At 39.6% G+C, this 16,186-nt stretch overlaps 1 protein-coding gene across 1 annotated transcript in view; it reads right to left on the bottom strand.

Moving 5' to 3' along the window:
- GTF2F2 (general transcription factor IIF subunit 2) overlaps positions 1-16,186 on the bottom strand; it is a 138,279-nt gene that overhangs the window by 16,151 nt on the left and 105,942 nt on the right. Inside the window, exon 6 of the mRNA XM_004577465.2 lies at positions 9,397-9,496. Coding sequence (XP_004577522.1) covers positions 9,397-9,496 — 100 coding nt within the window. The remainder of the gene's footprint in view (positions 1-9,396; positions 9,497-16,186) is intronic.

The raw sequence follows: 16,186 nt of genomic DNA, 5'->3' as shown, positions 1-16,186 counted from the left end.
CATCCTTATTTATTTAAGAACAAAAAGTAAGACGGAACATCACTTTCATGTCTAACTAATGTCTAATCTACACCAAAGATTGTCTTGAAACAAAAAGTTTTAGTTTTATAATACAGCATTAGTTAGATCTTTTTTGATATAGGCTCATAATTAGAATTCTCTGTGGTATCATATAAATAGTTCTATTGTATAGATAAGCACAAATGTGAGAGATATTTCCATAGTTATTAAACTTTTAACACCTAATTTTACAAAACTAGGGTCTCCGAGTTTTACAAGTTTTTCTTTGTAAAAAAAAAGTAGTATGCAAATGATAATTTTTGTTTCAATGTGTTTTTTAACAAAAATAGTGTGCTTTTAAAAAATTATTTTATTTGAGGCACACAAAGAAAAACATCTCTCATTTGACATTTCACTCTCCAAATCCCTCAGCAGCCTTGGCTGTGGTCAGAGCCAGGAGCTAGGAAACTCAATTCAGGTCGTGCCATGTAGGTGGCAGGATCCCAATCACGTGAGCCATTACTGTCTATGCCAGCAGGAAGCTAGAACAGGAGGAGCTAGAGCCAAATAGTGTCCCCAGGGACTTTGCTACAGGGTGCCGGTTTTTTAACCAGTGTCTTAATTTCTAGGCCAAATGCCTGTCCCTAATGATAACCTTAGTATCATACAAGCTTGCCTATATAAATAAAATTAATTGTAAATACACACTATGATATGAAAGAACTGATTCCAGATGAAATTGGTTTTTATCTCTCTGTTTATTTTCTTACTGGTACATAGGCACTGTAAGGAAATGACACTCAAGAGTAATCAGATACCTAACATGAGGGCAACCAATATAAAACATTACTAATATAGTTAGTGGTACAGAAAAGCTATTATACGTTTACTCCAGCTGCTGTTCTTCTGTCTATCACCAATGATCATACATCACTACGTAAGTAACTGCACAGAAATGTCAATTCAAAAAGTACTTTAAATTTGATCTCCATATGCAAATTTAAAAAAATCTATCATATAGGATTAATTATTCTTACGCAAGACAAAATGAAACATTCAAAACTAAAATGCAACCAAACAACAAAAATCTACTGTGGATGTCATACTGAGTTGTTCAACTGTCATTAGCGAAATCTTAATCACTGGCTAAAATTATAAATGCCACCTACTACCAATTAAAACATTGTAATTCAGATGTCTGTAAATTTCTAGATTGTTGTTTGCAAAAATACTTTGATTGCTTTGTCAAGGCACTCTTTGTGAAGGCTTTTATTTTAACTTTTGACGTATGTCAGCCTTAAATATCACAGATTTGCATTTTAAATTGTTAGGAAAGATTATTTCCCTGTGTCTTTAACCAATGCTTCTATTTCAGCTCAGTGTGTCATCCTCTCTTGGGAAGAAATTAATTCTTTAGCACTGGCCAGTCCTCATTGTGTGAATTCAAATGGACAAAGCCATATGCAGTACAAGTTTACTCAATAATACACAAGTGTTATGGGGTGCAGCCTGGATTGCCAGCACCCCTTGACATTAGGCAAATGGAATGTGGCTATGTTCCCCACCCTCTGTTGGTGTGGTGGAGTCAGTGAAGCTAATTGTGTTCTCACAAAGAGTTCCTGAAGCGGGGGCCTAACAGCACTGAAATGTTAATTATATTCTTTGTGAGAAGTACTCAGTGTCTCCGGACCTTCCCTTTCTCCTTGCTGCTAAAACCTTGTTCTGTGTACCTTTTAAACTAATTGGAGGGTGAGAGCTTAAAAACCCCGGCGTCTGCCGTGCGGTGCAGCCTTTCCTGGAGTGTAGCAGGAGCTGTTGTCCCCAGGCTTGCGCAATAAAGATTCCTCCTGAACATCCTACATCTGGGTTCGGTGTGATCTCTCTCGCACTCTGTGACACAGCACTGCTGAAAAACCTTTATGCTATAGTCCTGCAGGAACTGACTTCAATCAAAAACATTCAAAACTTATTTATAAAAATAGCTTTTCTTTACCTCAAAGTTTTAGGTAGTAATTTTATTTTAATTTCTTCAAACTGTTGCTTTCTAGCTAAGTTTTGTTACTTCTTTGTGAATTTCTGATCAAAATTAAAAGCAACCATAGCGAGTTCATGCTCTGGATGCTTCATTTATCTAAAAAATAGTTCTTTTTATTGAGAGGTAGATTTACAGAGAGGATAGCCAGAGTGAGAAAGTTTCCATCTGTTGGTTCATTTTGCAAGTGGCCATAACAACCAGAACTGAGCTGATTAGAAGTCAGGAGCTTTTTCCTGGTCTCTCACATGGGTGCAGGGTCCCAAGGCTTTGGGTCATCCTCCATTGTTTTCCCAGGCCATATGCAGTGAGCTGGATGGGCAGTTGAGTGGCTTGGATGTGAAGTGGTGCCCACCTGGTATGCCTGAGCTTGTGGATGGAGGTTTAGCCTACTTTGTGTAAGGGTGTGAGCCCTAAGAGATGCTTCATTTTTAAATGTGTTGCAAACACCAATGGCTAATATGACATAAGGCAGAACAACCACAAAGATCAAAGGTTACTAATGCTAGTTATCTGCAACTAGTCTTTAGCACAGGGTCTGCAGTCCACTTGGGGATCCTGGTACTTACCAAGGGGAGGATTAGGCATTTAAGTCATTGAGCTGGGCCCTGTGGGCCACATTGCTAAGATCCCGTTGCTAACTAATTTTCACTGAGTGTAAGGAAAGCAGGAAGAAGGGAAAGTTTTTCTTTTTAACAGCAGGAGCACTTCCTCCTGTAGCAGCCCCCTGACCTCCAGTCACCAACTTCCTTCTCCCTTGTGCATTCCAGTCCTTCCATTTTGCATTCTCAAGTCATGTAACCAAACCCTACATTAAACCTTTTCTCAAACATCTAGAATTGTTTTGGTTCTGTGATAGGCAACTGCCTCATCATTAAAACAGGGAATGACAAGCCGTGTTTAAAATAATACTGATAATATCCTTCCTGTGAGAGCCAAGTTCTTATCAGGTCTGATCACATCATCCTTCTACTTGACAGACCAATAAAAAGTGTCAAATTTTTGACTGCCTTGTTCACATCTATATTTTTTATTAGCATTATCTATAACTCACAGCTTCTTTGTAGTAATCTTTTGCAGCTTACTAAATCTTTTAAATGGTTGTTAAAAATCATCTGCTCATTCTTTGAGACTGAGTTAATAGATAATGTGTTCTCTAAATCTATGAATTTAATGCCACCTTAATGAGATGAAAATGTGAGCGCACAATGACCAATTCCTCCATGTTCTACAATTGCTACTACTCTTCTGCTGAGGAAAGTTTGACTAGAAGAGTGACAAGGGTGCTTGAGTTAATTCACATAGTAAACATGTGTAAAGTTTTTGTTTTTCTTTTTTGTGTGTGTCATTAGGGACTAAAAGCAAGATAAGTACAAGATCCAAGAGTTCCTCTCTTAACCATTAGGATGACTTGTATTTCCTCAGATAACCCTGTTGTATTCCAAAGGTTGTTTTCACTATCTCAAAGAACAAGGGAATGGGTAAGGCATAGTTGCAGCTACGCTGTGCTTACTGAAGCAGTACCCTACATCACAGCGCTAATCCCAGTTCTAGTTGCTCTGCTTCCAGTACAGCTTCCTGTAAAGATACTGAAGTGGGTCACTGCCATCCACTCAGGAGACCAGGATGAAGTTTGTGGCTCCTGGCTTTGTCCTGACCCCCCAGACACTGTGGCCATTTGGGGAAATCAACCAGAGGATGGAAATCCTTTCTCACTCACTCAGTGTCATTCCATCTTTCAAGTAAATAAAAAAACAAACAAATAAATCACCTTAATATAATAATAATAATGATAATAATAACAAAAAACAACGGAAGGAGAATTTGAGGTTCCAATGTTTGCAAAATACAGGATTAAACAAAATATTCAAGGTTTCCAATCTTTAATGTATTAAAATACAGTGACATTTTAATTTAATTTTATTTTTCAAGAAAAATCTTGCACCATTTGGTTCATTCCCCAAAGAGCTGCAACAGCCAGGGCTAGGCCAAGCTTAAGTCAAGAGTCAGGAACTGCATGTTGATCTCTCATGTGAGGGACAGAGCTCAAGCACTGGGCCATCATTGCCTGCTATATTCCCAGTGCATTAACAGTTATCTGGATGAGAAGGGGGCAACTAGGACTTGAATCAAGCACTCTAATAAGGGATGCTGGTATCACAAGCAGTGGTTTAATGTGCTGTGCCACAACACAAGCATTAACAGGACCAGTTTTGAATAGTAGGAAGACAGAATCTACAATTTTAAACACAGAATCCTTTTATCATAAAATATTCCCCTCAAGGACACTTTCAAAAATGATTGTTATCAAAAAACTTGGGAAAATGCTGACCAACATGAGCTGCTAAGTTCTACAATTTCATGAAGGCAAAGAAAAGCTACTTAAAAGAGAAACTTCATGCGTAACATCTTGGTTAAAAGAAGGGCTACGGGCCCGGCAGCGTGGCCGAGCGGCTGAGGTCCTCGCCCTGAATGCCCCGGGATCCCATATGGGCGCCGGTTCTAATCCCGGCAGCTCCACTTCCCATCCAGCTCCCTGCTTGTGGCCTGGGAAAGCAGTCGAGGACGGCCCAATGCATTGGGACCCCGCACCCGTGTGGGAGACCCGGAAGAGGTTCCAGGTTCCCGGCTTCAGATCGGCGTAGCACCGGCCATTGCGGCTCACTTGGGGAGTGAATCATCGGATGGAAGATCTTCCTCTCTGTCTCTCCTCTCTGTATATCTGACTTTGTAATAAAATAAATAAATCTTTTTTTTTTTTTTTTAAAAAGAAGGGCTATTAGGGAGAGAATGGTAATTGTTTCTTCTTGACTCAATGAATGCGTTCTGAATGGCAAGTGTAACAGGTGTTATATCTCAGATATATAAGCTCAATATCTCCTCCCTTAATCCTATGTGACCCTCAGTCTATAAGTCTGATGCCACCAATAAACTTTGGCTATCTCACCAAGACGGCAATCCACACACATTATTTCAGGCTCCATGTACCAAATCCACTGCTGCAGGACAGCGAACAGAATATGATGCTTAGAATAGCTCCACGTACAAAGTGGGAGTTCAGGGAAGCTGAATATTTAGATATTCTCTCTGTATAAATACTTACATGCAAACTTATCTACCTTGGCCCAGAGTGATAGCCTAGTGGCTACATCCTTGCCTTGCATGCACCAGGATCCCATAATGGTGCCGGTTCATATCCTGGCTGCTCCACTTCCTGTCCAGCTCCGTGCATGTGACATGGCAAAGCAGTCTGGGATGGCCCAAAGCCTTGGGACCCTGCTCTGATGTGGGAGACCTGGAGGAAACTCCTGGCTCCTGGCTTTGGATTGGCTAAGCTCTGGTTGTTGTGACCACTTGGGGAGTGAACCAGTGGATGGAAGATCTTTGTCTGTCTGTCCTTCTCTCTGTATATCTGACTTCACAATAAAAAAAACTCCAAATCTTTAGAAATAAATATCTATGTGTCATTGGTGGGTGGGTGATAGTCTGTGGAAAAAAGTGCAAGGTGGATATTTTTTATAATTTCACAAATATATATGAAATTTCCACCTCCTGTTTTTTGTACAATTTTTTCTCTTTGTTTGTATTCTGAAAATTACATTCAAAGAACCTTAACTGTTAAAAGAAAATGATGGATTTCACATTTTTACAGCTCCTCCTTGAAACACTTTGAAACAGCTCAACATTATACTGTTATATTTATTTAACATCTTGATCTAAACATTTCAACTTAGCTATGTTGATGTTTCTCTATATTTTAAAACTCAATGTTCACTTCAAATAACTATTTTGAAAAATTTACCTGACGGGCAGCAAGAGACAGTGAGAGACAGGGCAAGAGAGTGCAAGCTCTTACCCACTAACTTAGATTCCACTTACATTCCCAGCTCTCCTCAATGGCCAGGGCTGCATGGTGCCAAAGCCAGGAGTCAGGAATGCCAGCAAGTGTCTCACAGAAGCATCAGGAACCTCATTACTCAAACCATCACTGCTACCTCCGAGGGTTTCACTGGCAGGAACCAGGTCAAATACAGGTACTTCAATGTAGCACCAGGGCATCTTAACTGCTGGGCTAAATGCCTACTTCTAATACTGCTTCTATAGCTATTAAATATAAAACTGAAGACATGTCTGAAAGTTCTGAAAACACCACCAGCCATTCTAATGTATTTTCACAGAAGATAATCTCTAAGGAAGGGCATTTGGGTGTTGTTTCCCTCTTCAATGTGTCTCCCAGCTTGGGTCCATTGCCCACTCGTGACAGGTATCTCTCTGGGTGGGGCAACCTATGTTCAGGTGTGTGTGTGTGTGTATGCTCACTTCCTCACCTTTTAAATAAAACATAATTTATATATGTCAGCAATAAGAATTCTTCACACACAGCAAGAATCTGGAATAAAAACTAAACTCCTTGCCCACCTTTGAAGGAAATACAAGTCATTCCTCTACCAAGATCTGAAAAGGCACAACACCAAAGAATGAAAGAAGTGGCAGCTCCTTGAAGAAAGGGATTTTAACGGTTTGGTTTACTAATCTCACAAAGCAGGCATTTAAAAAGCATCTGTTGCTAAAAGAATGGAATTACTATCACAGCTGGCTCCTCCCTGGTTTTCTTCCCCTTCCCATCAACAGAAGAGCTACTGCTCTGCTACAACTCAGACAGATACATGCGCAATGAGATAATTCCAACAGCTCAAAAGAAAAATTAGGGAAAATCACTCTAGAGTCTACTATCAAAAAATAATGACTTAAAATGTTCCACTCACACCTCAATTTTAGCCATTAATTTCCAATCTTTTCCTATTTTAAACAACAGAGGGAAACATTTTATTGTATAGACATCTTTTGAGAACTTGTCTTACTATTGTAGGTTGCTACACAGAAGTTTGCGTGAAAGCTGCCACTTGCAGTGCCAGCATTCCATATGGGCACAGGTTTGAGTCATGGCTACTCCATTTCTGATCCAGCTTCCTGCTATGCACTTGGGAAAGCAGCAGATGGCCCCAGTGCTTGGACTCTTGCACCACATGGATGACGCAGATGATGCTCCTGGCTTTGGCCTGGCCCGGCCCTGACTGCTGCAGTCATTTGGGGAGGGGAAGTGATAGAGGAACTCTCGCTCTCTGCCTCTCCCTCCCTGTAACTGTCTTTCAAATAAATAAATAAATGCCTTTAAAAAAAGATTTATCTATTTTTATTGGAAAGGCAAATCAATTATTTAAAGAGAGAAGGAGAGACAGACAGAAAGATCTTCTATCTGCTGGCCCATCCCCCAAGTGACCACAACGTCCAGAGCTGAGCTGAAGCCAGAAGCCAGGAATTTCTTCCGGGTCTCCCACACAGGGGCAGGGTCCCAAGGCCTTGGGTTGTCCTTGACTGCTTTCCCAGGCCACAAGCAGGGAGCTGGATGGGAAGTGGAACAGCTGGGACACGAACTGGCACCCATATGGGATCCTGGTGCTTGCAAGGTGAGGGTTTAGTCATTTCAGACGGGCCCTAAAAACATTTTTTAAGAAAGCAATAAGGTGGGATATAACACTTCAACTGCTAATTGGTATTTAACTTACACTTCATTTTACTTTTAGGAAATAATCAGAGCTCCTCTTATAGCACAGGTATTATAACACTCAAAACTCTTAGCACTGTTAGCAATGCTAATGACAATGACACTACACATTGTAGTTAGAGGCATGGCTCCCAAGCAAGAGTGCCTTGGTTGAACATCTGGACCAGTTCATTACTGACTGTATGACCTCAGGTCGGCCATGCTCACTGCCTCAGTTACCTTCCTCTGTAAAATGAGGATTCATAGGGTTACTATGAAGCTAAAATCAGAATTTATTTATTTATGTACTTATTTTATTATTATTATTTTTAGATTTATTTATTTTTATTGAAAAGTCAGATATACAGAGAGGAGGAGAGACAGAGAGGAAGATCTTCCGTCCGATGAGTCACTCCCCAAGTGACCGCAATGGCCGGTGCTACGCCATTCCGAAGCCAGGAGCCAGGAACTTCCTCCAGGTCTCCCACATGGGTGCAGGGTCCCAAAGCTTTGGGCCATCCTTGACTGCTTTCCCAGGCCACAAGCAGGGAGTTGGATGGGAAGTGGAGCTGCCGGGATTAAAACCGGCGCCCATATGGGATCCTGGCGGGTTCAAGGCGAGGACTTTAGCTGCTAGGCCACTGCACCGGGCCCTAAAATCAGAATTTATAGGAGGCACCCAGAACAGTGCCTGGTACAAAGTATATATGGACAATAGATGTATATATTATGCATTGTATAACATGTACAGTATATATAAAATTTACTTCAATAAAAAGATTTAAAAACCTACAGGTAGTCTTTATTCTGCATGATAGTATGAAACTATAAAATTGTCTTTTAAAGGGGTGGCCATTTGGCAAAGTGAGTCGAGCTGCCATCCAGGACACCTACATACACTTTCAATCCAACCTCCTCCTAAAATGGCTGGTACTCGGGTCCCTATCAACTACTTGGGAGATACAGATGGAGTTCCTTGCTCCTGGCTGTGGTCTGGCCCAACCCTGGTATCACAGGCATTTGTGGAGTGAACTGGTATGTGGAAGATAGCTCTTTCTCCCTGTCGCATTGCCTTTCAAACAGGGAAATAAATCTCAAAAATAAAACAAACAAAAAATACTTGTGAAAATGAAGACAATCTTAGTAATCAATGGAAAAATTTGCTATTGTTTCATGACTTTGAACTTTTATTGTCTAGTGGGGTATTTGGTCCAGTGGTTAAGACAAGGCTCTACTGTTCACAGCTATATCAGAGAACCTGAATGTGAATCCCAGCTCATGACTTTAGCTTCCTGCCAAAGAGGACCCTGGCAGCAGCAGGTGACAGTCAGTGGCTGGTCCCTGCCATTCCTGTGGGGGACCTGGTGCCTACCCAGCCCAGCACTGGCTGTTGTGAACATTCGTCGGGGAGTGAATCAGTAGGTGAGTGGGTGCTGTTGGTCCAACCAGTAAAAACTACTATAGTCGGTCTTAAATGTACAGAAAAACAAAAAAACTTGTAAAACAATGTTTACTCAGAATACTATGATTAAAGCACTGTAACCATTGAGAAGTGAATTTTTTTCTTTCTTTGGAAAACATTCTCAAAAGCAGTTTGAACAGTTGTCTTTTTTCATTGCATAATCTACCATACACAGCTAGCATCTCTCATATGTTTGTCAAATTGTCAAATTCTGTACTAAATCTATATGAAATTCTACAACTGAAGCACCTGATTGCAAGGTGTAGGCCTGTTGGGGTCTTTTCAAAACCCAAGAATTTACAATACAGGAAAGAATAAAGATTCAATAGAATGAAGAGAGACATGTATAAGACTTACATTGTGTTGATGATTAGCAACAGGTTTGTAATTGGTTGTTACAACTTTATCCAGTTGTTGTGATAGTCTTACAGGTTTGGAAGATTCCTCTATTTGCAACCTAAAAAAAAAGGCATTAATTATTAATACATTTGTTCAGTAGGCTGGAACCTGAAGATTTATGTATACAATTATTTTTAATCAGTAAATGTGGATTAATAAAATAAACAAGAAACTTCAGAAATAGATATCCTAGCCTCAACACAGTATTCCAAAAAACACACATCAAATATAGGTGCTTATGATGTAGAAAAAAGGGCTGCAAGCTAAACATAAAACTTATCTACTTGTAATTCTAAAACTTACTTCGAATTTTATATTGTATAGGCAGTCCTTAACTACTAACACTGGGAAGCTAGTCAGCTTTGCATTTCTGGGGTGGGGGAGGGAAATAAGATCACAGATAAAACTGAATTATATGTTAATTATTTCAAATTATTACCTACAGATAATTAAGTATTGCTTAAAACTTCTCTTTAGGTTGAACATCCGGCCTAATGGTTGACACTGGTTAAGATGCCCATGCCCCCATCAGAGTGGCTGGGTGTGATCCCTGGCTCCAGCAACAACAGTTGAAGTGGTTGGGTCCCTGCCACCCATGTGGGAGACTTAGACTGGGCTTCCGGCTCCTGCTCTGTCCCAGGGCAGCCCAGACTGTTTCAGACATCTGGGGGAGGGAATCAGTAAATAGAAGCTCTGTCTTTTTCTCAAACAAACGAGAAACACCACAAGGCAACATCAATTCTTTCTCCTCCCCTACTTCTCTATTTCCTTTGCCCAAACTCTTCCGTTCACCCAGGAAGAGAAAAAGATTAAACAAAAAATGTGTCAGTACTTGAAATCTAGTAAAGAGTGGCTATCTTATTGGCTAGCACAAATAAAGAATGACTCTTTCCATTACCACAGAAAGTTCCATGCAAGAGCACCGGTCTTGAACTACTGCAGGATTCCACCTAAATTTAAATGATTCAAAATGCCACCTCAGGAAAGACAGCTTCTTTACAAATGCTCACTTTTTTTTTTTTTATCATACTCTTTATGCACTTAATGAACTGCCCTGTGGCATACTTTGCTTTCAAATTCAACAATTTGAAAAGCCAATTTCACCAGAGTGCCATGCCATTGTTATCTTCCAATTATTTAATCTTTCACATAAAGGAAAAAGTTGATTTGGCCTTTTTTTTTCCCCAAATAAAGAGCATACATAAAAATCTAACCTATTATAAAGTTTGAAGGTTTTTAAGAGTTTTAATTAACGAGAACTTCCTATGATTCAAAACTCAAAAGGATAATCATTGGACTGGAAATAACATTTTTTTAGAGAACTGAATCTTTACATATGTTAATTAACCTTGAATTGTTTAAAATAATGGCACAGTTCTTTAACACTAAACAATGTATTTGACATCATCTCAGGAAGTGTCAGAACAGTTTGCAGCATTTCACCTGGGAACAATATACTTTAATAAAACACGTTTTCCAAGTCAAGCTAAGGGTTACAGAAAATAATGTAGTTCTGAAATACTTGGGTTTGTGCAGCAGGCATTGCAGCACAGCAAATAAACCTTTTGTCTGCAACACCAGCATTCCATGTGGACCCCAGATCATGTCCTGGCTGTTGTACTTCTGTTCAAGCTCCCTGCTAATGGTCTAGTTGTCTGGCCCTTGCCACTCCTCTAGGATACCTGCATGAAGCTCCTGGCAATCAAACTTGCCCAACTCTGGCTGATGCAGCTATTTGAGGAATGAACCAGTGATGAAGATCTTTCTCACTGTCTTTTTTCTCTCTGTATTCCTTTCAAATAAATAAATAAATAAATGTTACAAAAAATTGGCTAATAAAGCAGAATAGCAAACTACAGAGATGGTAGGGTGGACTGGAAAAACAAAAAACTTCACTGTTGTAAATCATTTTTAGAAATGAGTCTTAATATTTTTTAAAATTTAGGGCCCAGCATAGCAGCCTAGTGGCTAAAGTCCTCGCCTTGCATGCGCTGGGATCCCATATGGGTGGTGGTTCATATCCTGGATGCTTCACTTCCCTTCCGGCTCCCTGCTTGTGCCTTGGGAAAGCAGGAGAAGATGTCTCCAAAACCTTGGGATGCTGCACCCGTGTGGGAGATCTAGAACAAGCTCCTGGCTTTGGATTGGCTCAGCTCTGGCTGTTGCAGCTACATGGGGAGCAAATCAGTGGATGGAGAATCTTTGTCTCTCCTTCTCTCTGTATATCTGCCTTTCCAATAAAAAATATTTTTTTTCTTAAAAAAGGAAGGAAGTAATGACTAACAATCACTATCATTATATAGCCTTGGTAATATCAAATTCTTTAATTGCTGTCCGGCCTTTTGGCTAAGATCAAGAGTAAAATTCTTAAGTTTTTTTTTTTTTTTTACTATGTTAAGGAAAGTCAAAGTCAATTTAATAAATTATTATTTTTTTAGGATTCTCATTTTTTAAAAATCACTTTCAGTTCATATTTTCCCCATGAAAGAAAATGTTCAAGGTTCACATGACCTAACAGCTGGAAAAGTGTCACAACTGTAACAGCAATAATAACATAGACGGCAAAAGCTCTTAGGTATGCTGTGCTAACAGCTTTATCTATGTCATCTTGATGTCAGCTTTTCCACACAGAAGGCAGACAGAATGGGACTTGATCTCTTCCCCTCACCCCATTACTAGAAAGCCTAACAAGTTAATCATCACTTACATGATCCCACAAAAGCCCACATAACTTCAAAAAATCTAATTAAAATCCCATGGAACTTAGTTCAGAAAGCAACTTCCCAGTGGCACTCATCAGCCATTCTGGGACTAATCCAATTCTACACACACACACACACACACACACACACACTGTATTTTCCTTTACCACGCTAAAAAACAGTCTCCTGTAAGTCATTGTCACCATTAGTTAGGCCATAGCCAAGGTTCATAATCCTTATCAAAATTACATAAATATCTCATTATTGTACTTTATTAGCAGTCACATATTATGCTTGGAATTCAATTCAAATTACCTAGTATATTTCGAAAATAAATCATTTTTTAAAAAATGACCAAGAGATATATAAAGGAAGAACAGTGGCAAGATCTTTAAAACTAAAAAAAAAAAGGAAATACTCAGCTCTACTTCTGTAAACTGCTCACAGATATGGGAACAGAAGCCTACAAATTTTAGTCAACAAATCTTTCCTTTACCTCACTTTAAATATAATCTTTCTCATACAACAGCAGCTCTATAAATATTTATTGAGCAAATGAATACATGACATGATTATTGCACAATTAGATGACAAAGGAAAAAGCAAAAAATCCCATATTAACAAGCACCATAATAAAGCCTGATGCTATACATGCAAAATCTTTTCATGCCTCAACAAAAATTCTCAGCAATACTGCCTTGCTAATCTGGTTAACAAGAACAGAATTAGGCAATTGTGAAACAGTACTGAACAACAAATGTTTCTACCAGAAACTGCCAATGTAGGAGTAAAACCATTTTACTATTCATCCATCTTTTGTATGTACTACAATATTATCTGATGATGATTTATGTTGTTCTTAAAATGCCATGTCTTACAAAAAGAACGTGCATTTCCTTCAGATTTAGATCATTTTTGAAAGGGAGAGTGTGGGGTAGTGAATGGAGGTAGACAGTGCCTCCCCAGTGGGAGGTGAGAGCTGACATCTGCAGGATGAACGAAGTCCCAGGGCAGGAACAGTCAGCCAGAGCGGCCAGCACACACGCAGCCCAAGCAAGCTTGCAAAAGAAGTTCTGCAAGAAGGAGCAGGTAGACAGAGGGCTGGGAGAAAAGGCCAGGGCAGGGAAGAGTTAGGGTCCACTTGATTGCCTTATCTGAACAGGCTTGGCCAAAGCCTGGTTCTAAGACAGTGCATTTATGTAAATACCAATATTTAGGGAGAGGGACAAAGAGAGCTAGATTCTCAGGCAGAATAATACAATAAGAACATGCTAATCTATCAGAATGTAGATCTAAGTGGCAATGAAATTTTAACTCTAAGAATTTACAAGAATTGAATATATCCTTAATTGGCAGGGCTACTGGAAGAATGACGGAAAATACTGAATAACAATATTTGTACAAACATCTCTTGCAAATATTTACTATTTGTAAGCCTCAAGAGAACAGAGAATTTGTTCACAAGCTCAGATAGGCATGGAATTATACCATCTTGAATAAGTAAATGAGGAAAAAAAAAAGAAAAAGAAGAAATATTTCAGGTTGCATATAATCACAGAAGGAAATCCAATCATCCATAAATTATATTTACAATCAGACATTACAGCAGTTAGGATCTGTAACATTTAGACCTGAGAACTAGAAAAGGTACCAGATGTATTACGGTTTACTTTTCTATCTGTAGGAAATACCCAATAAAGGAAAAAAAAATCCATTATCTACTTGCACTATCCAAGCTGGTGATCACTAACCATATACATCTATTTAAATTAATTGAAAAATAAATAAAATTAGGAATTCAGTTCCTCAGACACACTATGCAAATTTCAAGTTCTAAGAGGCACATGTAGCTGGTTGCCCCCATAGTGAGGAGCAAAGACACAGACTATTTCTGTCACTGCAGACTGAGAGACCCTACAGCGGAGGCCTGAAAGTAAAGTAGAAAGAAACCAAGTGTGAGAGGTAGGAATTATGGTGAATGAGAACTGGAGCACATGGCTCACCAAAGGGATGGGGGAGCAACAAGTCCTCGGCTCCAGCTGATTGGTACTGCTACTCTAGAAACGCACAGTATTTCCACATCCTCTAAAAGAAAATGAAAGGGCATCAAATTTTGCTGTGAAGTCACTGATCAAACATTATCAACTAACTCAACTGAGCAGATGGGTAACTTCTTATCTCAAATTAACACCCCAAACTCCTCAAAACCAAAATCACATGCACTGGCTGTATCAGATCACTATTTAGAAGCCCTCTCCGATCTGTGCATCTACATTCCAGGATTTTTTTTTTAAAAGCAAGCAGTAGTTAGTAATTATTACTCAAAGCAAGTTCAAGATTAAGTAGTTATTACTAATTATTAGTTTACTTAGTAAAGTCAAGATACAAGTGAGAAAGAACCTCCAGCATCAAGACTATAGTTTTACTGAAGGAAGCATGTTTATGGCCACCTAATTCCACACCCTTCTTTGGAGAAGCCTTGAGTTAAGTGATGTACTACCTTGGACAGCACTTAAGAGAAGTGCACTCCAGCGGTGCTCAGATTAGGAATAAAAACACTCCTTCTATAATATAGTATAATATAGGCATCTAATCATTTTCGATTTAAAAAATCAACAACTTCATATAATTCAACTTACTTTTTTTCAACAAGATACTTAATATTAAATTCAATTATCCTATGTGAGAATAATACAATTCCAATCACTAAGTCCTAGTATAACCGTGACTCGCCTAAGACCTCATGCTTGTCAGAGACAGACTAAAGGAAAAAAATCCAAGATTCCTTGTCTAGTGCTGCCATCTATATCATAAGTGTGACTTACATAAAATGAAGCAATTCAGGCTGGCTTTTAAACTTCCAAAAATATTTGCAATCCCAATTAAAAATATCTGTAGTTATGTTCTAAAAAAAAAATGATGTCCACAAAACAGCTACCACATTAGCCAGCAAGGTGTTCAAAAGGGAGGTCTGCACCTAGCCAGGAAATGATGACTCAGAGTTGACTTCATTTTTCTCCTTACAAGCAACAGCCACCCAGCAGTTTTCACAATGCTCTGAAGAAAGCAAAATAAACAACAGGGTAATGCAGGCTCTTTGTAGATGTCTGGCTTTTGTTTTTAATTACTGCCTAGCTTCTGGTTTTCACTAAAGACTGTGTCAATTCCTTTTCTAATTTTCACTTCTTTGGGAAGAATATAATATTCTATTTACTTCTGTTAGCTAGACAACATGAAATCTCCGCAGTCTCAAATATAAATATATTATTTCATGGCCAGAAAATGTTTATCATCTCATAGAATTTCCTTTTCTTTTGTATAGTCTTTCCTCATGCTAACCAGCAGCATTACGTGTAATTCAGTGGCTCTGTGGCTGCATGAAAGCACAGCTGATGTACGCTGAGGTGAGAGACAGTATACCCACAGACAACTTTTATTTTTAACATTGTTTACATAGTTGAGAGGGGTGCACGCCCATGCAGGTCTCCACTCAAGGTGGGGAGGGTTGAAGCACAGAGGAAGGTAGGTGGGATAAATGCTCCAATTTTCTTTCCTGCTCCTGTGTCAGCAGTGAGGGAAAAGAAGGGAATCACTCCTTGCTGTCAAACAACACCTGGGAACAAGAGGATGGTCATTTGATGACGCCTCAGAGACTCCAATGCGGGGAAGAGTGTTCCGAGGGTGTTAACTTGAGTGGTTTTGATAGTTTTGAGACATTGCTGGCTTCATTGCACCAGGGTTGAGAAAAATCTTTCCAAGGTCTACTGGCTGGCCAAGTGCACCTTAGTGCACCCACAGGCCCAGGAACACGCTACCAGCTTGGCCAGCAGAATTGTTCAACCTGTTCTGCTCACCATCCTCTGACAAAGCACTTGATGCCCTCTTCTGGCCTAGCCACATCTCTCATGCAAACTGACAGGCACTGTAGCCTAGTGAGGGTATACCCCCAGTAACTTCCACCAGGCCCACTCCCAGCCTAGTCTGTCCCACATCCTATCTGACTCTCGTGCAAACCAATAGGTGCTGTAGTTTCACCAGCCAGCCCC

This window comes from Ochotona princeps, chromosome 12 (assembly GCF_030435755.1).
Source record: "Ochotona princeps isolate mOchPri1 chromosome 12, mOchPri1.hap1, whole genome shotgun sequence".
NCBI lineage: Eukaryota > Metazoa > Chordata > Mammalia > Lagomorpha > Ochotonidae > Ochotona > Ochotona princeps.
The sequence above is the reverse complement of the archived record's forward strand: the minus strand, read 5'-3'. Positions and strand labels throughout refer to the sequence as shown.